The 26,208-nt window shown below is 38.0% G+C and overlaps 1 protein-coding gene across 2 annotated transcripts; it reads left to right on the top strand.

Annotated features, from left to right (window-relative positions):
• Positions 1-26,029, top strand: ATP1B3 (ATPase Na+/K+ transporting subunit beta 3). Of its 2 annotated transcripts, XM_068406613.1 has the most exons (8): positions 1-305; positions 8,516-8,644; positions 13,306-13,413; positions 14,983-15,170; positions 15,912-15,962; positions 16,546-16,572; positions 21,692-21,778; positions 25,105-26,029. In XM_068406613.1, exons 1-8 carry the CDS (start codon positions 197-199, stop codon positions 25,273-25,275), a joined length of 870 nt encoding a protein of 289 aa, XP_068262714.1. In that variant the 5' UTR covers positions 1-196; the 3' UTR covers positions 25,276-26,029. The 2 variants fall into 2 exon arrangements, with proteins under 2 accessions (XP_068262714.1, XP_068262715.1); XM_068406614.1 differs by lacking the exon at positions 16,546-16,572.
• Positions 26,030-26,208: the final 179 nt, after the last annotated feature.

The raw sequence follows: 26,208 nt of genomic DNA, 5'->3' as shown, positions 1-26,208 counted from the left end.
CTGTGGCGGCGGGTCCCGCCTCGCCGCGGAGGTGGGGAGGGAAGGTCCGTGCGTGACGGGGCCCCCGCCCGCTCTCCCGCCGGGCGCCGCGGCCGCAGTTACTTAGCGGTTGGGAGCGGGCGCTCGCTGCGGCTTTCTCTGCTGGGGAGGCTCTGCCGCCGGGGTGCGCGACGCAGCCGCCGCTTCTCGCCTCGCCATGTCCAAGGAAGCGAAGAAGCCCTTCCGCGAGAGCATGGCCGAGTGGCGGCAGTTCGTCTACAACCCCAACAGCGGCGAGTTCCTGGGGCGTACGGCTAAGAGCTGGGGTAAGGGCTGCCGCGGTGTTGGGGGCGCGGGCGAGACGCCCCGGGCCGCCGGGGAGGGCGAGGGGCGGCGGGGGACGAGGCCGAGCGCGGCGGGGGGCGGCAGCGGGAGGGCCCCTGCGGTGATGCGGCGGCGCAGAGCGGGATGCGGGGGCCGCGGCGGCCAGGTGAGGCGGCCCGCGAGGCCGCGGCGCACGCGCCCCGGTAACCGTTACAACCGCCGCCGCCCGCTGGTCTAAAAATAGCTCCGGCCGTGACAGCGGGGGGCGGGCGGGGGCTGGCGGAGCAGGTGGGGGTCGGGGAGGAAGAGGAGTTTCTGGGAGCCCGTCCCGAGCTGACTCACCCGCCCGCCTCAGTACGCAAATGCAGCAAACGGGGCCCGCAGGCTCCTCCTCCGCCTGATCCGCGGAGGGACGGGGGGAGAGCGGGGGGACTCCGGGGGCCGCCGCGGTGCGGCTGTGACGGGCTTCCGCCGCGGAGGTGCGGGGCCGGCTCCCGCCCCGCGCCTGGCTCTCCCGGTTGGCGGCAGCCGGCGTGCAGGTCCGTGCAGCCGCTCCTCTCCATCCCTTCCCCACCGCCCCCCCGTTCTCCAGCACCGCAGGAAAGGGGGAATGAATGAGCGCGAATTGCCTTTGTACTTCTAGACGTTAGCTGCGGGTCAGAGAGGGGAAAAAACCCCCAAAACGTTTATGAACCCCGATTCCAGCTAGCCTACAGAAGAATGATCGTGGTGTGTCTTTGTGCGTCAGTGTGCTAAACTTGTTCCAACATAGGGCTTCTGGGCCTTTGATATTTCTTAAACGAAGCTTTAAATGAAGGTTCTCCAGTAAAGCTTGTGAAGGCAGTGTTTGTTTTCCTACTTTCAGGTAGTCTTCCCATTGCTTTCCTCTGAGCTGGAAAGCATGTTATCATAATCTTGTTGCTTCCAATAAAAATATTTGGATTTTCTGAGGATGTTTTCTCATATTAAACACTTGTATAAATGCTTAATATTAGGATGTTTCTTCAGTCCTCATGGGACATATTTACTGACTTCAGAAAATGCTGCGTCTCCTTCCAAAACTTGGATGTAGTTGGTATACTTAATAGTTGTGCTTACAAAACCAACAAGAATCTCAGCGTGGCGTAAAGGAATAGGCCAATACATCCTTGGCCTTGACACAATCTCAATGAATACTAATGTTGAAATAGCGAGGAGGAGCCTTCAGACTATGCATGGGGTGTGCTTTCTTTGCGGTGCCAATGTCTCCTGTCTTGTCAAGAGAGGGCCCTATCTCTGACATGAGTTCTCCTCCATTCAGATGGAAATAAGAGCTTGCGAGCAACTCTGCCAGTGGAATAGCAAAGGAGAGGAAATTTCCACTATGCTGTTGTCTGGTGATCTTTCTGTACAGGCAGGTTTCCTGAACTGCGTGGGCTGGATGAATGGGTGTATGGATTGCAGAAGTCTGTGTCATGAATCTGACAAGTGCAAAGACTGTAGGCACGTTAGAAATAGCTTGTAACTTCTCAAAGAAAGTGAAATTGAAACAACCTTCTCTGTTTAAACCTATCTAGTAGGATAAGTCACTTACGATGTTACTGTTCTGTGCTAGTCCAAGGCCAATAGATAACAGTTGAAATTGGTACGACTTAGTTGGTTAATTGAGTTTCTACAGTCAGCTCCCTTGATAAAACATGTTTTTCCAAGTTGAGAAAGTATTTATAGGCTTAGATAGCACTTGGAATGATTTTGCTTCATTAATACGTTTTCTTAAGTGGTTTAAGTCATTGGTATGTGGTTAGTACTATATACGTTTTCCTTAGCCTAGACATTAAGAGGTGACTATTCAGCAACACTATACATTGTCAGTGTATTTTTTGATCAGTATTTTTTTTTGTCCTGGCATTTTGTGATTAATGTATTGTGCTTATTTAATTTAGTTATATATATTAAGTAAATTATAGTCTTTGACTGTTCTGGGGGGTGGTGTGTTGCTTCTTGGTTTGTTGGTTGTTTTTTTTTTTAAATTGCAGAATACTAATGGCGTGGCGCTGTTGGCACAGAAGAATATGCAGCATTTGGTCTCACTTCTGCCCTTGCATTACTGATGTGAGCTTAGAGCAGTCTTACTGACTATTGTTTCTTTTCTGTTGCCGCTCTCGCCTCTGTAAGGCGGGGAGGTAGGAGAAGAGAGCTCTGGTTGCCAGTCCACTGAGCTGTGGTGTCTCCAGGGGCAGCATGATAAGAATTCAGTTGGCTCTGATTCTTCTGTGCATATTTCTCTTGTCTCAAGACAGCTTCCTCATAGAAATAAGACAGAAGCAGTAGAGAAACTGTTAAATAATTATTCACAGTATGTGCATGTTTTGCCCTAGTCTGAGAGAGTCCTGGAGGCTTGTGTAATTTGTAACTGCAAGGCAGTGATTTTCTGTGAATCTCAGTGCTATGGCATTGGAGTACTCATCTTTATCTGCCATTTCTACACCAGGATTTGTAAAAAGATCAAACACAGGCAGCTCCTGACACTTATTTGTCATATAACAGAGGTATGTTGCCTTTCAGAGTTTGGTAAAGAGTGGCCTTTTACAGTTTGGTAAAAACCCTGTACTAAGTGTCCTCTTGCTGTAAAAAATTAAGAGATTTTTACTTTGCTTTTTGCAGACTTGAGGGATAATTCAGTTTGAATCTTTCGCAAATCAGTATCCAAATCTAACACCCCCCCCCCCCCCCAAAAAAAAACCCTTACACTTTTAATTATCTGGCATAATATTTTGTCATATTAAAGAGACAGAAAATACTGAAAAAAAATGTTGATGAGTTGTTGGTGTTCTCAGCAACAAGGCATGAGGGGCACTGATAGTCCTTGTAGAGATGATGGGAAGGAAGGTCAGTCGTGGGGTTCCTCACAGGGTGTAATCAGGTAGGGCAAAGAGAGGAGAACTTGGAAGACTTCCATGTGAGGCCTTCCTGTAAATAAAGGGAAGATTAGCATCTGGCTCTGCCTGTGATGGCAAGGTGCTGTGCCTGCCTGGAATTATAGCAAGAACAGAGTGAGATCATCATGAAAGTATTGTAATGGGATGCTCACTGTGCCCTCAGATCTGTGCATAATCTTACACTATAGAGAGTAAATGCTTTTTACACAAGGTTACAGAAGAATAACTTGTGCCAAAAAAAAAAGGCAATATAGACTCTAGCAATGCTTCATTTATGGTCGTACTAGATGTCATGTCAAGCCTATTTAAGCCTTTCTGTAAAGCTAGTTGTGTCAAGGTGTTCAAGGTAGAGGTGGCATTGTCTTGAGGTACATAGAAATTTGGACCTACTGAATACACTTTTGAATGCTTAGCTGTATCCTTCAGTGCACAAATATGTGCTTGAAATTAAAAAACAAACAAAAAAACACAAAAAACCCCACCAACAAACCCCAACACCTTATTTTTAGGAAAGCTTTCCACCATGTCAATGGATATACAGTTTTGTCAGTCACCCTAACAAAAGATCCAGTTCTGCTTCTGTTTAGTCTTCCCTGAGTTCTTGCTGGGACATGCAGTGCTGTCAAAGTTTTAACTTTTCTGACTTTTCTGACTTGATTCTTTGGTGTTCTTTATCAGTGTTTTGAGCAGGGTTTTGTTGTGATTTAGCTTTCTTCACAGGTAGTGTAATATGAAACATTCTGGCATCACTGTCTGCCATTGCAGTAGAAGCACTTACACGTCCAAGCTGTGGAGAGAGACGCAGTGCCCTTTTTTTGTATTGCAGCAGATGGACAGTTCATGTAAAAATTCCTGCACAGCCAGGAATACGACTGCAGTCAAAATCTTACTAAACTTTTCCATGATACAGCCTATCGTAAGAAACTAATAGTTGAGAAATCAGAATATTTTATTTTCCATGACACAGGTTGCTCTGAAGAAAAAAGGCTTGCCTTCTCTTGTTGCAGGTATCAGTAAGCTCTGTTGGTACAGTGAGGGTATTTTGGGGGTTTGGAGGGTTTTTTTGTGTTATAAATGCTTAATCATGACATTAAGCACTGGCTTTTGTGATTCTTTTAATTGTTGCACTTGACAATTTTTATTGTCTCCTGAAGTGTTTAGCCATGTTATATGGGGATGCTTGGCTTATTGTGAAATAAACTGTAGCACAGGACCGAGGTTTTGTTTTTCCCTGAAGTCTTCCTTCCCTCTTTCTCCCTCTCCTTCCTTCTACCATCCCCAAAATTTGGAAAACAATAATTCTCAAGTGTCTAGGGAATAAAATTGAAACATAACGAGTGCTTATCTAATATGTGTAGTTATGTTAGTTTACGGCAAGGAAATGCATCTGCAGGTGGACCAGAAGTCCTTCTTGCTGTTGCTGGCAGTGGTGGTAGTCACTAGTAACATTACTGAGGTATTTAAACCCCACTAGTTAAAGATACTGAAGAATGATCATTCAGGTGATGGGATCAATGCAGCATGGGATCCAAGAAACCATAAAGACAGCGTTTCATCTTCATTGTTGCAGATAATGTTGAATAGTTGCTTCTATGTCTGTTGTGAGAGTGTTTATATTGATACCTGTATATATCTACCTATGTATTACATACAGCTTGATCTGCCAGTCTGGTTTATGACAAATTGACATGATTTTTATCACTTTTGCCATGTAAAGTTTGGAAAGCTTGCATTCATCATGGAAATGATGGCCAGGTACGTGATACCTTGCATTCCCCAGAGTCAGAAATTCTAATTTTCATAGTGGAGAAGTGTTTTGATCCCTGCAAATGAACTCCAACTAGTGATGGCACCAACATGTTGGTTCAGAAATAGCAGCTTTCCAGATTTGACTGTTGCTTATCCATGTGATTAGGATATGAAGGGGTTTTTGTACTGTGATGCCCTGCAAAAAGAAAAGAAAAGAAAACAAAAAACCCAGCTAGGTAAACTGTAATGCAGAATTTTGGTTTTGACAGTTTTCCTTGTGTGATAGTTCTAGTGTCAAAGACTGACACACTCGAAGGGTTTGGTGTAGCAAGATTTTTTGCAACAACTGAATTGAGTTGCATGTTAGATGTGGTAGCTGTACTTTCCTGGGAGTAAACGTGGAGGATAGCTTTCCACTGTGACCTGGGTACATCTTGTTTCCTGACAAGAAATCCAGTCTTATGTGAAGTTATTTTGGCAGAGCTTCTTGACAGGTTATGGCTTGTTCACTGTGATTAGCTTAGCATAATTAATACTAATAGGCTCACAAAGAGCAGCTTACTCAGTTTGGGGCTGTTGGAAGCTGCGGAGGGGTTTTTTGTTGTTTGTTTTCTCCCTTTTTTTTTAATGTGGCAGAGTAGCATAAATGGGGCAGTTCAATCTGGTGGTCAGTGTTCTGCAGTGCATGTACAAGCTATATTAAAGATTAAAAATAATCTGTGTGTGTGCGTGTGCACGCACGCTTCCCCCGACTGTGGGAGGTTAGGGGAGTTTCAGGGCTGTGAATAGAAACAATCTTTTTAGCCTTGTTACTGCTGCATCCCCGGTGGATAAGATGTTGCTGGGAGGGACAAGGACTCTGTAAGGGACTGTTCACACTGCAGTCTCCACCACAGAGTCGATCACTGTGTTTTAGACATTGGGGTCCCTTTCGTTTTCCCCAGTACTGATGCTCCCTCTTTGGGCGTGAGGGCTCCCCAGGGACTGCCTACCCGTAGGAGGTCTGCCCCGCTGCAGCTCGTGGCAGGGCAGGGGGACCCCAGCAGCTGCCTTCCCCGCTGCAGCAGTGAGGCTGTGTAGGCACCATTGCCTCGGCTGAGGGAGCAAAGGAAGAGAGCTGCAGCAGGCTTGGATCAGCTCTTCAGGGTGCTTCAAGATGGGGTCCAAGGCCAGTGTTGCAGATGTTATGGTAGTGTTGGCCCAAAGCAGTACTGTACTTAGGGCCGTGTTTGCTTACAAGTGCACCACCGTGGGGCTGTTATGCCCATCAGTAATAAACAAACAGGCAGGGATTTTTTTTTTAATTTGTTTCTTACTCAGTGAATTTAGGCATCATCTTTTGGAAATTAAAATACAGATGTATTCTGAAATAGCACAATGAAAAAGATTTCCCTGACTTTCTTGCTTTTATGCTAATTACCACAGAAGGTGCTTGTCTTAAATGTCAAACTTTTTTCTGTTCTATTGGAACTGATCGATGAATGACTTGGTCACTTGATGGAAAGTGTACTTTTTAGGCAGCTTGATGAAAGTGTATTCAAGAATTGACTAACTTGTAGGGATCAAAATGAGAGGTGGCCAAAGGTTTTGTAAGGGCATTTGTTGGACACTGGATTCTTCCAGAAGTAACACAGGTACTTGTGTCTTTAGCAGTCATAAATTACGGGGGGTAGTGTAGTACAGTACACTAGAAAATACTTCACTGCAAAATGCCAGCATGGTTTCTGGGATAGGAGCCAGGCGTTAGGCTTCCTTCTGTCATCTTCCGGTGGACAGTACTCATCACTGGGGTACAGTCATTTTTGCTTTTGATTTTTCCTTTTCTATGGAAGGGTGAAAAATACTGCACTTGATTCTCTCATATAATCAAGTGTTAGTGGTAGGATGTTGCATAATGGTTTTGATGTGCTTTTCTTGACCTGAGTTATACCTCTGTGGCTTCCTGATAGCAGCCTTATAGCTAGAATATTTCATAAAAATCGAATTTGCATCATTGTTTGGTTATGTTTTTGAATTAGAAAGGTTTTGAAGATGGCTCTCTGTGCAAGCATCTGAATTTCTCAATACTTGTACAGCTCCCAGTCTTTTTGACAATGTCTGTGCCCGTGTCCTGAAGTCTCAAGTGTTCAAGCTTAAAGCAGAATCACACACACTTTTTAGGTTAGTTTTGTATACTTGATTAGTAAAACACTTTCTGTTGGATTTTAAATATATTTTAGTAAGTCTTCCATCTCTATAGTATACGTGCTTCATCTTTAGTTGGGAACTATCTCCAGGTAAATGTAAATTTTGAAAGGTAACCTAATAGTAATCATCAATAGGTATTCTCAGAACTTCGGAAAGCAAAACCAAGGAAATGTAGCAAACAGTATGCTGTTATTTTGTTGCTTTAATGCGACACGCTAACATGTCTCCGCCAGGGTCAAAAAACAAACAAGGCAAGAATACAAAACCTTGTTTGAAAACTTAGTTACTAAAATAATTGAGCTGTCCCAAATTTTAAAAGGCTTTTAAATGAGGGTTATGCATCATACCTCTGAGGAAAAGGGCAGAAAGTTCTTTGAAAATCTCTGCAGCTGATCTGAGTCCCTGCCATCTCTACGGTAAGATTGTACCTTTGGCCTGTCTGTTACATTGTCTTGCCAGCAAACAGCTGATCTGTGTGCCCCGAGTGTGTGTCTGTGCGTGCATCATGAAAAACCGGGGGGGGAAGAACAGGCAACACTTAGCGATTTGTGGCAGTGAAGTGGTGGAGAGGTACTGCGTCGAAGTAGGCTGTTTCCTCAAGGCTGTTTCCTCAGGTTTTGAGGAGCTGTTCCCTAAGCAACTGTCGAGTTGAAGCTTGTAACATCCATGTAATTGGTGAATTCCAGGAACATTCCCGGGTCCCCGGCGTAGATTGGTAAAGCAGGTGGATTTGTTAGGCAAAGATTTTTTGTAAGTCTGAGTAGAAGGCTTGGTTTGTTTTCAAAAATACGCAGCAGAAAGCACGTTCACCTTGAGAAGCCTCTTGTAACAGGGCATACGTGTGAATGAAAGCTCTGTGTGGAGTTCTCTCAAATATCAAGTATGTTATTAAAGCACCAATTGCTTCCTACCTGTTCCAGACCCAGTGTAATAGTTTTATCTTTTCACTCGGTTCTTTCATCTTCCCTACTACCCCTTCCTTTCCAGATACAAAACTATAATTCCCTTGAACAAGTGAAACTATTTTTTTTTCTAGTGGACTGCTTTACCAGCTTTCCTATGTAGCCCAAAGAGTGGTTTGTAATGATTCGCTCTTAGAAATAGAAATACCAAAATGCCCTGTAAATTTTAAGAGCCAGAAAGTAAGAAGAAAACTCTTTTGCATGCATTATTCTGCACTGTGCAATACGTACATATGCTAAAAGCATACTGATTTATAACTACAGTTAGCTGTGGCAAGGGATTGTGGGGGAGCAACCAAAGCCAAATGTTGTATTGATTATTTCCCATTTTGATTTTCAAAATAGGTAATGGAATTAGCTGAAACGAAAATAGTAATTTTAGCTTTTTCTTTACAGGTTTGATCTTACTATTCTATCTGGTATTTTATGGCTTCCTAGCAGCACTCTTCACATTCACAATGTGGGTTATGCTTCAGACACTGAGCAGTGATATACCAAAATATCGCGACCGGATTTCCAGTCCAGGTAACAGTGTATTTATTTTTTCATAAACCTCTGTGTGGTTTAACAGCTAAGTTTCATTTGAGAGTTTGTTTGAAGTATGAACTGCCAATGGGAAAGTGTGATTATTATTCAATTACTTACAGGTTTCAAAGGTAAAACGTGGTGTGACGCAAGTTATATAAGTTTATAGCATAAATTCAGTCAGTAGCTTTTTGTACGTATGGGCTAACTTTTGCTGTTTTTTCTCTAAGTTCTTTTCAGTTGAATTTGTCATTTACGTAGACTGCAATTTTACCTGCATATCCATACAACATGCTGTTGTAGAAGTGGGATTATCATTTAATCAAACTGCTTTAAAGATGCTATAAACCAGTTCTCTTGGATCAGGTGGAAGGCCACCAGTGATTAGTATTTGATACTTTGAAGAAAGTACAGGAAGGCTGTGCTATGGGGGTGATCTGCTCAAGAGTGTGTAAGGACTATGATGCAAAGGCATTTCCAGAGTTTTCATTGTAGTATTAGATAGCCTTCATCGACATGGAGTGTCCGTGGATTCCGGGGGTTGTTGACCTATTATGTAGGGATTCACTGAAGAGAGAGGGTCCTGTTTTATGATGAAGATAAGTCCACATAACATGTAGCTGCCACTAAAAGTGGTGTCTTGCTTCCTGGAACTACTTCCTTTGTGTACATGCCCATCCAGTCCCACTGTTGGCTGCTTCAAGGAGCTGTATGTGATAGAAAAATAAAACCTGCACAAATAAAAAAGAATAATAAGGTGGTTGTCTTTTTTCTTTTTTCTTTTTATTTTTTATTTTCCTTATTTTTTTACTTTTATTTTTTTTTTTAAGATTGTTTTAAATATATCACAAAAATCTGTCATTATAGGCTCTATTTTGGTGTATCTCCATATTGGAAAAAAATTAAGGATTTTCACTCTGAAAGATTTAAAAGATGCTTCTGCATACTTTAACTACACCAAAGAGATTAGTGTTTTCTAGTTACTGTTTCTGGAGAATGTAAGTATTTGACTTGTATATGCAACTTAAATGATTGGGCCACCTGAAAATTTGATAAGATATCTCAAATTTTATAACAGCTTGGCTTAGGGACCAAATTTATGTTTAAAACACAACAAAACTAAATGGCTATGCAATATTAATATGTTGTCGTAAGTTAGACAACATTATTTTTTAAAACACTTTTTCCTTTTTTTGAACTCCAAACCCTTAAAATTAACCAGCATCTTGCAGCTGCATCAACACTTATGTTGATACAGTGATCTTTGTGTGAGCCAGTTGCAATTGGGCCAACGTGATAAATGTCTCTGGATTCTGAACAGAATTTATTTTGATGTAGTGTTCAGGCCTTCTCTAATGAGTATCCTCTTCTTATAAGAGATCCTTGAGGATTTGTGCTGTTTTTTTCAAGCTAAGAATGGGCTAAATGCTGGAAAGAATAATAGTAATAGTAATAAAAATAATAAAAAAGACCTGCTTAGTTTTTTTTAAAAAAAAAAGAAAAAAAAAAAGAAAAAAAAAAATAAAAAAAAAAGAAAAAAGGTGACTTAGTTGACCATTTCTCCCCATTTCGTTTGTGGTAGTCAGAACCTTGGTAGTGGATGGAGCTGTGGGTAGCTGTGACTTAATACTGGACTTGAGTGACTTTTTTTTTTTCTGTTGTGCCTCTCGTAGTTCAGGGTATTAATTTTCCTTTGTTTTGAAATAAGTGATAAGGGATGTTTGTAAGTATGTATGCCACAATTAGTTTTTAACTTAAGAATTCCTATAACATTTCTGAATTAAATTTTATTAACAATGTCTTTAATTACTCATACATAGAAGTTAATAAAATTGCTTATTTCTGTTTTAATGTTTCTCTTTAACTGTCATTTTTCACTTGCAGTGAAACATGTCATGGTCCTGGCTGTAAAACTTTAAATTATAAAAAATTCTTCACACAAAACCTGGATGACGTAGGTCAAAGGTTTTACTCTTGTGTTAAACAGACTTGGAAATCTCACAGTTGATTTATTTTATAATTGATATCTGACTTGCATTGTACAACTGGGATATAATAGTATCAATCAAATCCATATGATTTAAAAACCTTTCTTTAAATCCCTCTTGGAATTGTAGAATAATGTAATATCTCTTTCAATCCTAGATGTGATCCTATGCTGAGACTGCTAATTCTGTTCCTCTAAAAGAGCCCAAATCCTGCATCTCTCACAGTCAATGCATCAGTCCTTCAGATAGCTTTTTCTGTGGAATTTACACCATAGTCTCTAGGCAGACTGTGATCCACTGGAAGTGGAGCAGTCCCTTCCTCTTAGGATGTTTTTGAAGTTCCCCTGAAGCAATAAATCTCTTCAAATTATTGTTTCATTCATTGATGACTAGTTTAGTTACTTTGTCATATTCACTTTGAAAAACACCATCTAAGTCCTTCGTTTACAGTGTAATTCTATAGATAATAACAATCTCTTCTCCCCCAAAACCCCCTAGCATGTAAAACCCCTTCAACAATTTTTCAGCCTTGTTAATAATTATCTTGTATTTTATTGAATCCCAGTTCAGGAGGCCAGAAGATGACTGTAGTGGTGCAAAGTAATTTGCAGTCAAAAATGGTATTTGTAGTTTTGTATGGACTGTCAGTCATTAAGGCATTTAGTTGTGGCTTGCCTGAAAATAAGCTAACCGCTGCTAATGCAGAAAGGAGAATTTATGCTTTACTGGAAATCGTACAAAAAAGAGTAAAAAAGCATTAAATTATATCTGGGGGTTTTTTTTATAATCTAAAAGATGTTTGTCTATGATAAATTTCTAGTATATACCTTTATTATTTCCCAATTTAAAGTATTTGTAATAATTCCTGCCTTCAGATAAGAAGCTTGGTCATTTCTATAGGTAAATCCTTAATAGACCTGGGCTGCTTAATTGCACTTTCCTATATGCTTTCCAAAGCTTACTGTGATTGATTAACTACAGTAATGTATTAAGAATCCAACATGAAGACAACTTATCTGACTTTACCTTCCCACTGTAGTCTTATCTTCTTAAATGTTTATTTTGTATAAAGAAGGCCTGATTTTATTTTTACTTTTTACTTTTGGGAGATGAATTTTGTTTCTGCCTTAAATTTTATTCATCTGGGAATCTAGTTTTATTTGGTTTTGCCAGAGGATAGGAAACTACGTGGCATCCTAAGCTGATACAATTAGTTGCTGCTGTAATTGCACTTCTTCCCTTATGCCAAATTTGGTGTTGATCAAACAAATTTAATATTCTAACTTAGAAGAAAACTAATCTTATAAAAAATATGTTGGTTTTTTTTTTCTTTTGTGGAACTGCAATGTCAGTTCTCAGCCATACTTGAAGAGACAGATGCATGGACACTCATCTATTAATCACAACTGTAGGGTTTTTGTCCATTCTAATTATTTATGTCAAATAAGAGTTACCTTAAGGTAGTGTGAATAAAGCAATCAAACATACACCTTTTTTGAACAGATTTAATCTCTTCTCAATATCTGGTGGTGTAGTGCTATTTCTTGTGCTACTGAAGCTGTGTTGAATAATAGTAGCATTAGGTATCCGTGTTAGTGACAGCTCCTGGTGGTACGGGGCTGTATGTATTGGCAGAGAGTGTGCCTTTTGCTTTCATCTGCTACAAAAAATCCCTAAGATTTAACTCCGTACGTTTCTTTACCTACATCCTGGGAAGAAGGACAGTTCGCCTCTATGAAGGGCCCACACTCCATGTCAGTGTCTGCCTTTTTCATCCTTCAGCACAAAGCTGGACTTAAGCATTTGGTAATCTGTGTCCTTGTTTTTCCTGCCGGTCCTGGCTCCCTGGCCGCAGATCGCCCCTGTTGCAGTACCCTCAGCCAGCAGCTGCATGAAGCCAGCCGTTGGCCCCCACTGCAGCAGACGGGGGGACCCTGGCTGCTGCAGTGTCCGGTGCTAGCAGCCTGGGAGGCAGCTCAAGGGTGTTCGTAGTTACCACAGCCTAAGTCGTGCCCCTTCAAGTGACACACATGCAGTGGTTTGATAAAGTTTCTTGAATTCTCCATGAAACAGGTGACATCTAAACTTTCTGTTTTAGGAGAGGAGGAAAGGACTAACAACTAACTTGGCTTGTCTGTTTTGATGTGAAATCTTTCAAGCCATCTTTATGCTTTATAAAGTTTTTAAAAATACTTTGTTTCTTGTGGGTTTCTATTAGATCAGTACAATCATAGCTTCACTCTATGTTGCCTAAAGCTTTGAAGCATAGCTTTAAATGGAGGTTTTTCTGGGTGTGGTTTTGGGTATTTTTTCAATTATTTTTTTAAGTTTAATTTGCTGAATATGGAAAGTGGAAAGTGAATCAGTAAAATTCTTTGATTGAAAGTGATTAAGTTGGCTGATTTTGCTATTCCTAATCAGTTGGGTTTGGTTTGTGAATTGCACATTGGATTGAATTATACATTGGATTGAATTTAAGTATGAATTCATGTAATGTTGATTTTGATAACTAACTTCAAACACGAACTACTTTCCAGTACTGCGGAATATAGGGGTAACGTTGATGTTTCTTTACAGATAGATAGGTATTTTTGGATATGATTTTTGAGTAGGTTAGAGTGGTGTAGAGAAGAGATGTTGTTTAGTCCTTTACTTGCATTTTTTCTTTTTAAGGACTTATGATTTCACCAAAGCCAGATACTGCACTGGAATTTTACTTTAACAAGAGTGACGCCCAGTCATATGCAGAATATGTTTCTACGCTTAGAAAATTTCTTGAATGTAAGTAAGTTACTTAAAACTGCCCAAGTAATTCAGGGGTCTTAATTTTGAGTACATTAGTTTCCTTTTTTGCTTGTAGTTACCTTGCTAATGAAAACTGATGCAAGTTCAGGCTTACTCTAGACGTGTGTTATTGAGTATATACTTTACAGGAAAAGGTGAGTATCAATACCTATATTGGACAGGGAGCCTGAGCATGAGGAGTAGTGGAGTACGTAATGGAGAGTTTTGGGTCCTAGTCCAGTGTTTTGGTGGCATAGTTGTTTAAATATTACAAGATGTAGAAATTACATATGCCCAAAGAATTCAGTGTAAAATTACATAGGTCATGTATTTGCAGGCAAAGTTTATCAAGCCTTAACTGATCAGTCTTCATCTAAATGGTTTGGTAACTGAGTGAGAATCCTTTAGTATTAGGAACTTGAGTGTTTGTCTGTTTAAAAAATGAGGGACACAAAGATTAAATTAATTGCAATTTATTCATTTTCACCCTGATACACAGTATTTACAGGCAGAAATATTAAAACATTGAATTTAGAACATAGAAAAAAGGTAACACAGGACAAGACTGAAGGATGGCAAAATCACTAGTTCAAGTCAAACATGATTTTATATAAGTGCCTGTATTTACACTTAATCTAGAAACATAGACATCAATTTAAAATATTGGAAAGTTTAACCCCTCAAAAGTGGTAAGTCAGAGTTGAGGAGGTGCTGTAAAATCTCACCTGTGTGCATGAGTTGCTTTGTTAGCTACCCAAATTATAACTTGAATCTATCTGGATTTGCAGTTTTGGTGCCTGCTAAAAGCTTCTATGAGTAGGCTTTTCTTTTGGAGCTCTGCCAAGGGTCCCTGGGAGGAATGCTACTTTTCATGATTACCTGCCTCTCCTGCAGTTCAGGGAGTTTTGGACTTGCACATTGAGGATGAACTTACATTACTCTTTTCCCATTTTACTTGTTTATGCTTAGCTGGGGGTGGGGTGCAAGGGAGGGGGGAACAAAACCACAAAACATGTTAAATGTGAATAGATGAGCATTTGTGACAACGTGATCTGGGTACTTGTGAAACACAAGAAAGTGAGAAACAACTTGGGATGTTAGTATAACATCAGTTATACGACCTGATGTAAATGTAGAGGCAATTTAATATTAGTCACTGAAATACTTGAAGTTTTCCAGTGTGTTTACAAAAGAAACATGTGCAAAGGGAAAACTGGTTTAGTTGCGAGGTAAAAACTTGATAGTTTTTTTTTTTTAATACATTATTAACTTAGAATACATAATTAGTTTATGTACAGAAATTAATGAAGTTGTGATTATTGATACGATTAGAAAAGCAAGACAGTGTTATTCTTTCATTCAAGTACAGTGCTACTTCTTGACAGGCTTTGAAAAAGTAAGTGGTTGTTAAGATGGGTATAAGAGACATAGCGCTCTGAAAATAATCCTTTGAGACAACTCCTAGACAACTAACAACTACAAATTAGAAGTTTATATAGGCTTCTGCAGTTTTTGGCTACTTGTATGCTTTATACCATTGATTTACAAACTATTTGTGTTTCATAGCATATGATGATTCAAAGCAATCCCAAAACATAAACTGTACACCAGGAAGGATTTTTGATCAGAATGATGTTGCTGTTAAAAAGGCATGTCGATTTAACCTCTCTGAGCTTGGACAATGCTCTGGAAAGGAAGATAAGACCTTTGGCTATTCTAAAGGAACTCCCTGCGTGCTTGTGAAAATGAACAGAGTAAGTGCCTACTTGTTTTTTAATTCTTGGCATAAGTGCTCCCAACTACCACTTTATGAAAAACAGCTGTAGAAAAGGACTGAAATACGTGTTCAGTTTGCTTCTCAAAACATTTGCACTTCTGGAATAAGTGTAATTTACCGAAACGTCTAGCAATTCGTGTGTTTCAGAGAGTAAAATGAAATGAGCTTTTTGAGCATTCTGATACTTACATGTACTGGCTTTGATTACTTGCATCGAAATATCTGAAAACCCTGTTTTAAGGAGTGCAGTGCTCTTTGGTTTTGCTTACTGTTCTATGTAACAGATTCTAAAACACTGTGCAGGTAAAGTGTGTTTTACTTCATGTCTGCATTCTAGAAACGTAATTAGAATGTCACACATTCTGTAACTCCTAAACTGTGTAAGGTGATGAAAACTTTACTGAGTGAGTAAGTATTTGACTTTTCAGTGATGTTATACATTACTTGAACTGCTAACTGGTTTGAGGGATTAACGCTACATGTTGAACGTAAAATAAGAAAATAGTCTTTTCTGTGGCCACTGTAACTGCTTGAGCTTTAACTTAACAATGCTTTAAATCTTAGTCGTAGTCTAAAATTGTGCTTCGTATAAAAATGACACTAGATAGATTTGCTGCTGTTATGAACTCTGTTGTATTAAGTGGGGGAAAAGTTCAAATTCAGTCTGTAAAACTGGAAAGGGAAGAAACTATAAATATTTTAACTTTCTCTCCTTTAGATAATTGGATTAAAGCCTGAAGGAGAACCACATATACACTGTGCATCTAAGGTCAGTTCTGAATGTAAGAAATAAGTGTGTAGTTAGTTTTCATTGTGATTAGCATGAAAAGTGAAGTAATATACTGTGTCAAAACATATATTTCACTCTTCCTTTCTTGTTAGACTTTGTACTTTTTTTTTCCTTGTTTTCATCTACTGCACATCTAGTTTAGTTTTAGTGTATTTAATTTCTTCAGTGTACTTATACTTTTTTGTTGTTTTTTGTTCTTTCATCTTTAGATGTATTTGAGCTACCTGACTTGCTTTCGAGTCGAGGAAAATGCATACATGTAATTTGTGGTCATGTTTATTTATTTATTTATTGTGAGTTGTGTTTTGTTTTCTCATTTCATAACCTATATTTTTTATTTTTTCTCCATGCTGCAAGTGCACCTTAGACAATTTTATAAATTATGGGTAAGACACAGTGTGGAAACTGATGTTAATGTGCAAGTAAAAGTTGCCTTCAAATCGAGTATAAACTACTTATAATAACAGCTAATCTATGCATATTTGTTATGTACCAATGGATTTACACAGAATGTTTTATGGCAACTATAGTGATTACTTTGACTTCTGCATATTTTTCCTAGACTGCTGGGGGAGCAGTGAAAGCCTTGGTAAGTTAAGTAGCTTAAGCAAGGGATGGAGTCATGGCTTTTAGCTTGAGGTGACTGATAAAAGTGTAGGCTGGGAAATTTCAGTAATTAATGAGACAAATACTGTAAGAGTTCATGCCTTCATCCTAGGTACCTGTGGTAGGTATAAATTTTAGTACTTGATTTTTGTGGAGTCTTTGAAAGTTTTGATCTCCCCATGACAGTCTGTTGCAAGTAAAGGTGATTCCTTCTCTTATTTGAGACTCATTTCTTTGTGTCCATGCTTAAAAAATTTTGTTCTGTTGGAGGAATTATTTGTTTCTTTATAATAAAGAAATTAAATTCCTTCTCCTTTTACTAGTATTCTTTCTTCTTTGACTTCTCTAGTTTATAATTTTTCGTAATGTGGTATCCCAAACTGTGCAGAAGTTTGCCTCTAGCTGAGGTATCGTTAACTTTTCCCTCTGTCATCACATTGGACGTAATAAAGTGTCTCGAAGTGAATTTGCCGTTTGTAATACATTGAGTCTTTATTTTAATCGTTTTACTACTTAGATCTTTCTTTTGGTTGTTCACCAGTCTGTATTTGTGTATGTGATTTCTTGAAGTTCAGAGCTTTGAATTTCATGTTGCTGTTTTTGGCCCCCCCTCTGTAATTTTTTGTCATCATTTTAAGGGGAACGAGTTCTCTGAAGTGTTTTGAACTACTTACGGCTTGGTGCCATCAATGAATGAACTTTCTTTTATATCTCATGAGTCCTTACTGAAAACACTGAATAGGATCCAGTCATCTTCAGTTCCACCTGAAATGCCTTGTGAGGTGTTGAGAACTAATGTTCAAGTGATTTATGAAATATTGTTGGTAATCCTATTTTATGATGATTGTATTTCTTTGAGACAGTGGTAAAAGCTATACTAAGCAAATCACAGATGATGCTTTTTCTTATCCTCTTAGCTGATTTCACTAGCAAAAGAATAAGTTTGAATAAGTTTGATAACAACTTAGTTATTGGTGGGGTATTTTTGCTATTTTTTTACCCTTTGCGATACTTAAATTGTATTGTATGTTATGGTATGTATTTTCTTGCATCCTCTTTCTTTAAGTACAAAGTACTGCTTTTTGCCATATGCATTTAGAATTTCTCTGATCTACACAAGTGTGGTGTTCTTAAATTTTAAGATTATGAATCTTGTTAGTTCTTCAGTGACTTCTTCAGACTTTCACTTCAGTGACTTGAATGCATCTATTTTATCTTAAATTAACCTATTCTTGCCCTAGCTCATCATGATTTACCTGCTTAGGAAAGCTTAAGTATAGGTTACAATTCATTCTTCTCTGTAGACAACAAAGCAGCATCAACAACTTTCATTTTCTGCTTTTGCCTATGCTTCAGTTTTACAGAACTTCTCATTTCTGTTATGCCCTTTGCTTATTGAAACTCTTCAAATGTAAAGGATTACGCTGTTCTTTGCATCAGCTTGTGAGGCCTTGTTTCCAATTCCATTTTTATTTCTTTGGCACTTCAGGATATGAGTGCTGTGTAATGGTCTCTTCCTCTTCTGTAGTGGATAAGGCGAACGCTAACCTGGAATTAATATCTTGTGGCTCTTACGGATCCTGTTGATATGAGGATGTGAACTGTGACCCTCTGGTGTGCACACTGGAAGGGTGCAGAAGGATAGCCAATAGGCTTTTGTGCATTTTGCAGATGACTTTAAAGTTGCATTACACCTGCCACTGTGTTTGAACGTTCCCTAAATACTGGCTCATAACAGAAGGTGAAGTGTAGTGGTCATTTGTACTTCTCTATTGCTTCTCCTATTCAGGGTGTTTGCTTAGTCTTTAAGTAACTGATGTGTTCTGTTGTGGTGTTTTGTTTTTTTTTTTTCCTTTTGTGTTGCTGTCGGCAAATGTGAATTAAAAGAATTCAGGATGTATTGCAAAGTTTAATCCAGGTGACACGCATTACTGAACATAAACCCCACACTAGGTATTAGCTTCATAGAATATGTGAGCATGTTTGTGCAGTTCATAGCACAAATGTAACTTACTAGGAATTTTTCTGAGTGACAAAGATGAATTTTGTTTAAAAGGTGATTTAATTGAGCAAAGCGGAAATCCTACTATCATGTTCCCTTCATTGTAGAGCAGACTTTTTTTTTTTTTAAAACCTGTAGATTTGCTGTTTACCAATTTTCGTTTCCCCTTTGTCTGTGTTTTTAAATGTTTCTTGTTCTTTACAGTTAGAGTTTTACATATATTGAGAGCAATTTGGAGAAGCATCTGCCTGGACTTAACACAATCTGACTTTCAAATAGAAAATTTTTTTTTTTTTAATTAAGAGGACAAGTCTCTCAAATACAAAATAAGGTTCATTACTTCTGTCTGCACATCCTGCCAGTCTTTGCCACCTGAAACGTCATCTAAGTTTTGAGTTTGAAGTTTATGTTCTTCAAGCATTCTCCTGTGAGGCAATTCTTTTCTTCTCCCTACATTTTTCCTGTGGGATTTTTTAAAAATAGAAACATTTTAGATAGATCTGTGATTTGAGTCAGCACACTTGATAGCAGGGGATGCTTCCCCTTTTGCCCCACATAGTGGTAGCTGTCATCACTGTAATTTCTGTAGATGAGGGAAGTGAGTGTTTGCAGTGTCAGACAGTAATTACAGCTGATTCTTCCTCCTGCACCCTGGAGAAACTGACCTGCTGTAGTATAGAGGATCTCCAAAAAGACAAACAAGCCAAAAAAGGATTGTGTTTCCAAGAAGTTTGAAGATCAGCATTTTAGGTCTTTAGTTTGGGGCTGGAGGTGCGCACTTTCACGTGCACTGGAACATCTTGCAGCAGTACTCCTTCCAGTTAAAACTACCTTTACTGGAAACTGGTAGATTTGATGCATGATTTTTTTTTTAACTACAGAAAAGAAAAATAGCCTTAATTCCAAAATATATATATTTCTGCTATTTAGTGACCGTCTTGAGTTTGTATTAGGTATCACTTTCTAGTTTACAAGAGTGAAGAATGGCTGTATGAATGACACAACATGCCTCGCTATTGTCAACATATTCATCTGAGTTACCTTGCTTTTTGTGACAGAAATCTCAGATGTTTTACAGTTTCTACTAATGGACACTGCTCTTTATCTTGTGCAGTGATACCATTTCTTCTACTCAAATGATTACGGACCAGTCTTGCCCAAGTTCTTTCCTTGGGTCTTTGTACGTTATTTTAACATCTGCAAAATTATTCTTTCTAAGACACAGTCTTAATAAAGACCCAGTAAGTGAGGGGGAAGTCTGTCTGTCCAGATAAGTGGTCTGATTTTTAGATTTGCTGCCTGCCTGCAACTCTTTGTGGAAATTGTAACTGGTAAGCAGAAAAAGTGACACTCACTAATGGGATGATTCTTGAAGCTCTTCAACAAATGCAGGTTGTTTAGGTGTAGGGTTTTTTTTTTAAATTGTGTAGGGATATTTATTAGGATTAATTAATTATTAAAGAAAACCCCAAACCCCACAGCAGTTGCATGAGACAGGCAGTTGCACGTCCCAGAACCTCTCTGCTATTGCATTGATAGCCTAATGCATATATATTTATGACTGCATGCATGCCTTCTGTTTAGCTGCTCCCGAAAGCTCTACTCCTTTCTTATGTTATTCTGTATTCTGATTTTTTAACCATTATTTCATAAATATATTTGAAAAATGAGTATTTTCAGCTGCATGAGCTTTAAATAAAATAAAAAATAATGGTGAAAAGCAACACATTTCTACTTAGTAATTAAATTTTCTAGTTCAAGATCCAAAATACTTAATAAACATACATTGAAGAATTGCAATAATTTAGACTGGAAAGGAACAAGAATGTGGCCATATCCTAAACAACATATTGTTTGTTCTTTTGAGGGGGCGAGGAGAAGGTATTCTTGAGCTGTGGTTTATTCTTTACTATTTTTTGATCGTTGTGTTCCTCTTTTGCTTAGTTCTATTGCTGCATTTGTCTTCTGAGCTTTGTAGTGTATCTTTTAAAAATTGCAGCTGTTGTGTATGGTAGTATAGAAAAAACAATGAAAGTTACTAATGCACTTGGAACTTGTGAATGACACTGAACAAGCAGTGATGTTCTGAAGATACATTTAGCATTTGGGGGTGTTGTTTTAGTGGCATTTCCCTATATTGTGGTAATATGCTTATTACCTTATTATAGAAGGTCACATTAGATGTGGGCATTTCCTAGTGGTTTAAACTTGCAGTAGTTTGACATCCTGCCAGGATACATGGTCCTGAGGAATATTGTATGTAGGGAGATGTGTCTGTGTATCGCTATACTGATAGCCTGTGTCTGGGACAGCTTGATCATATATACATATTTTGTATATCTTACAGATTGGGTGACTCCTTAGTCAGAAATTAGGCAGCAACTTTGTAGGCAGATGCTTCTTATTACAAGATTTGGGATTGCAGGGGAAAGTCTAGTGATAAGGCATACGTATGCATATTGTTTCTCTAAGGTGGTGATGACACCCAGAAACTCTAGTAACATCCCCATTTTAAACTTGGGTTTCCTTTTAGGTAGCCCGTATTCCAAAGCTAGCTGAACAAATGTTAGGGATAGGACACCATTGCAGGGAGGGGGCTATAGTTCTTTGTGAAGGGTTATATTGGTCCAGATCTGAGAGGCTTAAAAACCCAGCTTTAAACAGAAATTAATCTTTAACTTTAATTTAAATACAGATGTGCTGTTGCTTCACCAAAATATACAGGCTTGCTTGTGGATACTTGGGATTTTCACTTACATGTGGGCTTTTTTTTGGTGATTGTTAAATTATTCATTGCAATGAATATCCTCTTCCCCTCTCCCCTTTTCTTTGACTCATGAGGGAAACATGAAGGCAAGCTGTTTTGGCTTGATTACTAATTTAAATACTACTGTTAATAATCCTTACTGTAGCAGATGTGTGCAGCATGTAACTGTTTGCCAAAAAGAATAACTTCCAAAATAGATTTATAAGACTTTGGAGCTCAGTTGCCTTTTTTTAGGAATCTTGCACTTTATCATTGGGTTATAATTCTAATTGTGTATTCATTTTTATGCAAGCAGATGTTAACTTTTAATTTTGTTGCTATCTCCAATCACAGGAAGAAGGCATGGTTGAGATAAATTATTTTCCTCCTGAAGGCTTGATTGACTTAATGTACTTCCCATACTATGGGAAAAGCTTGCATGTAAGTATGCCTTAATGATGGTCTTCATTTTGTAAATGTTTTGTTTCTGTTTACATTTATAATTACTAATATCAGATTGTTTCTGAAGTTTGAACTTTGTCATGAGGTACTCATAAGGAATATTACATATGCAGAAATTTCACAGTGCTTGGTGAGATTAGAGATATGCTTTGGCAGACATAAGGAAATAAACTGGGCATTGTCCTAATGAAGAAGAGGCTGTATATTAGCAGTAGTAAGGGCACCTGCTGCTTTTTGGTCACTGATGTCTTTTGGAATCTTTTTGAATGCAGGGAAAAGCAGGAAAAGAGAACTGGTTCTTCAGATTACAATACAGTTTCTAATAGCTAATCCTTTGAGTTTATGTATAGGATATTAAGTTTATAATTCATTATGGTATTGTTGATTATATTCCTTTGTGGCTCTGGGATCACGTTTTCTATTTGCTCTGTTTTATGAAGAAGCACTTCAAGGCAGCAGATTTTTTTTTTAATTATTACTTTCTTATCTTTGTTTTTCTTTGCGTCCTCCATCTACCCTCATTGTATTCTGACATCAATTTTATTTATCTAATTAAAGAACACTTAAGTTTTAAAAAACCCCAAAGCTTACTACTTTATAGTGACTGAATACGTAGCGTTAAAACTCCAATTTCTTTTCAAACTTGAATTTAGTTTTTTTTTATTTTTCTTTCATCAACTTTAATAACTACATACAGAAAATCTGTACCTTCTATCAAATATAAAATTATATTGCCTGTTATTGACCAAGTTATTTAGTCTAATAAACATCTTCACTGTTCACTGTTGAAGACAAAAGTACTTTTTAAACATAAATCTATTAGATCCATAGTATACTATAGTGGTTGATTGTAATTTCCCCAAATTGATTTTTGTACTAAATTATTCCTTTATCAGTTATTTTTCCAGTGTACTCTGTACTTACTTAGAGCAGTTAACATAAGCTTTTTTAATCCTCCCATGGCTTTTACTAATGAGGAAGGAGTTTGTTTTTCAACATTTGCTTTCATGTTACTATGGGCAGTTCTGTGTTTTCCATGTTGTTGCCAGACTTTTTGAATTTGTAAACCATCCGTTTTCTTAGACATACAAGATTAGAGAAAGACTGTCAACCTGTGCTTCCAACTGACAGAGTTAGTACATACTCTGTCCCCTTCTTGGAATGAAAGACTAGGGAAAGAGAGCACTACTTCTCTAAGAAACACAAAAATACAGCATCAGTAGACCTTGAGATGTCAGGAGGTAGTTTGTACCAAAGATAGGATGAAGAACTTTCCTGACAGAATTCCTGTCTTGCTGCTATACTGATGGAAAAGGGAAGATTATGAAAGGGCAGTAATGAAGTCAGGCAAAACTCAATGCTATTCCTTGCTTGACTTAGGTGATTAAGAAAAAGCTTTAATTTTTTTAAAATCAATTTAAAGTTTGTTTTGTTCTGGTTTTGTTTTTTTTTTAGTTTTTGGTTCAATGTCCTTTCATGTTCACTTTGTCATGTGGGATAGGGGCTATGGTTTGAGGGATTCTTGCTTAAGTGAGGCTCAGTTCTTGTAACAGTAGTATATTGTGAAAAAGAAGAGGCAGTAAGAAGAGCTGTGAGAGGCTGAGGTATTTGACTAGGTTTCAAGAGACTGGATTGATTTCTTGGCTCTACAACAGAATTTTTATATTAGTGAGGAATTGTTGAATTACTGTATTTTGTAAAGGAGTTAAGAGGACTCAACTAATATTGCTGCTCTTGTGCTAAGGTAGGAGCCATAAAAGTACTAATATCTACAGTTTCATGGTCCAGAATGGTTAATTGCCTTTTGCTGCCCAGCACAATGATCCCAACCCCGTGACGTTAGGGAAAGTTACCTTTTTTAGATGATATGTAGTGCTTAATGAGGATGCTGATTCTCTTCCCCCCTCCCCTCCAAATTTTATGTTGAGTAAAAGTCCATTCTAGTATCATCTGTCTTCAAAACATCATAAAAATTTGTGTATCTATTTGAAAAATCTTGGGAATGAGAAGACTTCTCTGAGGAAATACAGGAATTTTATTTCTGATTTTTAGAAAACTCATCACCCTTACAACCGGAGAATTTTGAGCTGCATTTCCCCCTCCCAGTCTGAAGTTTGTAGGAGCACAGGAAAACTTCTGAGCTAGTAAAATCACTATCCAAGGAAAGTAGTTATTTCAGTCTACTTCTTCCTAGGACTTCACATTAAAGATTTTAGGACATCAGCTTCCATGCCATCATTCTTTGTAAATGAGGCTTCAAGTATTCTGTAGTGCTTTCTTTGGTAGACAAGTAGAGAAGATAGCCTAAAAATAACAGAAATGTATTAAGGAGTCTCTTAGGTTAATGAAGAAAAAAAAAAACTAACCCAAAATTTTGTTCAATTAAAATTTAAGGCTTATGCTTGTATAATACTGTAGTGTCATATTTAGTCCACTGGCTTTTATGAATTTTTACCAAGAAAATAATTTTGCTTAATCAGCAGTCAGCAGTATTGACCTAAAAACTATAAATAAATTACAGAAATACTTTATGAATATTGGATGAAATGCTGCTTTAACAGGGTATAATAAATAAGCTCTTATTTAATTCATAGGCACTTTACAAGAGAATTCACATTGTCCTAATTGAATGGGACTTGAGAAATAATATTGCATTGACAAAAGAAAAATTAATTCTGCATTCATTCTTAAATTTTAATTTTTATTATAGGGAATGGAGTCAACAATTGTAATTGTTCCGCCAGATATGATTGACCAGGATACTGTCAGAATGTTCAAGGAAAGGTTTCTGTGTAAAGCTATCAAACAGATAACACATTGTAGAATGCATTGTTGCTGAACAAGTAAATGGGATAGGGTGGAAGGAAAGCTAGTTTACTAGTATTTGTTGAATCATGCTTTTGGCAAAAACCACTTAAATTAGCAGATTTAAAAAAAAAAAAACCAAAACAAACAGAAGAGACAATGGAATGGATAGGAAGGAAGAATATAATTTCAGAGGCTGTTTCAAGTAGAGGTTTCTAGAAAAATTGGACCCAATGTAATAGAAAGGAGTAAAGTGATATGCCTCTTAAAGATACTGTCTGTGACTTAAATTATGTTGAATGTATTAGGTAAGAAATAGTAAAAAGAATATATACCTGACTATCTAACTTGGAAAAAAGTCTCACCTGAGTCGGACTGGGCTTTGAAAGGTTGGGTTCTTAATTAGCTTTTTTCTTAACTGTTCTGATGGATTAAATGTTAATTTAAATGCTAACTTACTCTGTTATCTCAAATATTTTCCCCGTCTTTCTGTTTACTAGGCTCACTATTTACAGCCTCTAGTGGCTGTTCAACTAGCAATTAACTCCAACAGTACCAAAGAAGAAATAACAATTGAGTGTAAGATCCTGGGCTCACCTAATTTAAAAAATGAAGATGATCGTGACAAGTTTCTGGGACGAATTGCCTTCAAAGTTCAGATGACTGAATAGCAGGAGTAAAAAATTCTCCACAAAGTAAACATTGTGTTGTCTGTTTTGTATCAGCTGGACATGCCATTCTAGGATACGAGACCACCTTGGAGAATGTTAAGGTGGTTTATGGCGTTCAGGGTAGCATAATAATATGCTTCCAAATTGTATGTTTAAAATCCCTCAAAATAAATGCCTATCCTGCTTCTGCCTGCCCCGTGGAACAGTGTACAGATTATAGTTATGTCATAGGGACCTGTAAATAGCTGTTTTCAAACACATAATAATGGTGACCTTTGTCCTGTTCTAAAATGTGGTTTTATCCCCCAAGTGAGTGTCTCAAGCTTAATGTGCTGTGCTATGTAAATATTGTATTGATTTAACACTGGTTTAACTGTCATATCTCAATGCTGACACAGTTATAGGGATAAATAATAAATGGTACCTGACTGACATAGTGATTTTTTTGTAAAAGTAAACACCTCCAACGTGAATTGTGTGTATGGGAGTGGGTGGGTGGATGGATGGCTGTGTGGAGATGCCTTAAATTGTAGACTGGGTGGCATGAGAGAATTGAAATGGATTTTAAGAGTTGGTATGGATTTCTGAAAGTAAGTGCTCAACTAGTACTTTCTTGTGCTTGTCACTGTGCAAGTATTGTGTACATGTAATACTTGGTATAGAGTTTGGTATTCTAGCTGAGGAACTGAATCTTTGTGTTGTTAATTGCTTGCGATATGTGGAGCACAAATAAAATCTATATAATATTTTAAAACTTTTTAGTTCAGAAATATCAATATACAACAATTTAAATTGTTTAGGGTCCTGGTAACAGTTGTGCAACAGAGCTGCTTGAAAGAAACGGCCTCTCTATTGTGGGAATAGGCTTTTGTTTTCCAGTTAAAAAAATTCCTGAAGAACCTCTGTTTAAAAAAAAAAAAAAAAAAGGATTGT

The sequence above is a fragment of the Nyctibius grandis genome, chromosome 8 (assembly GCF_013368605.1).
Source record: "Nyctibius grandis isolate bNycGra1 chromosome 8, bNycGra1.pri, whole genome shotgun sequence".
Taxonomy (NCBI): Eukaryota; Metazoa; Chordata; class Aves; order Nyctibiiformes; family Nyctibiidae; genus Nyctibius; species Nyctibius grandis.
Note: the sequence above shows the minus strand (reverse complement) of the source record. Positions and strands in the feature narration are given on the sequence as shown.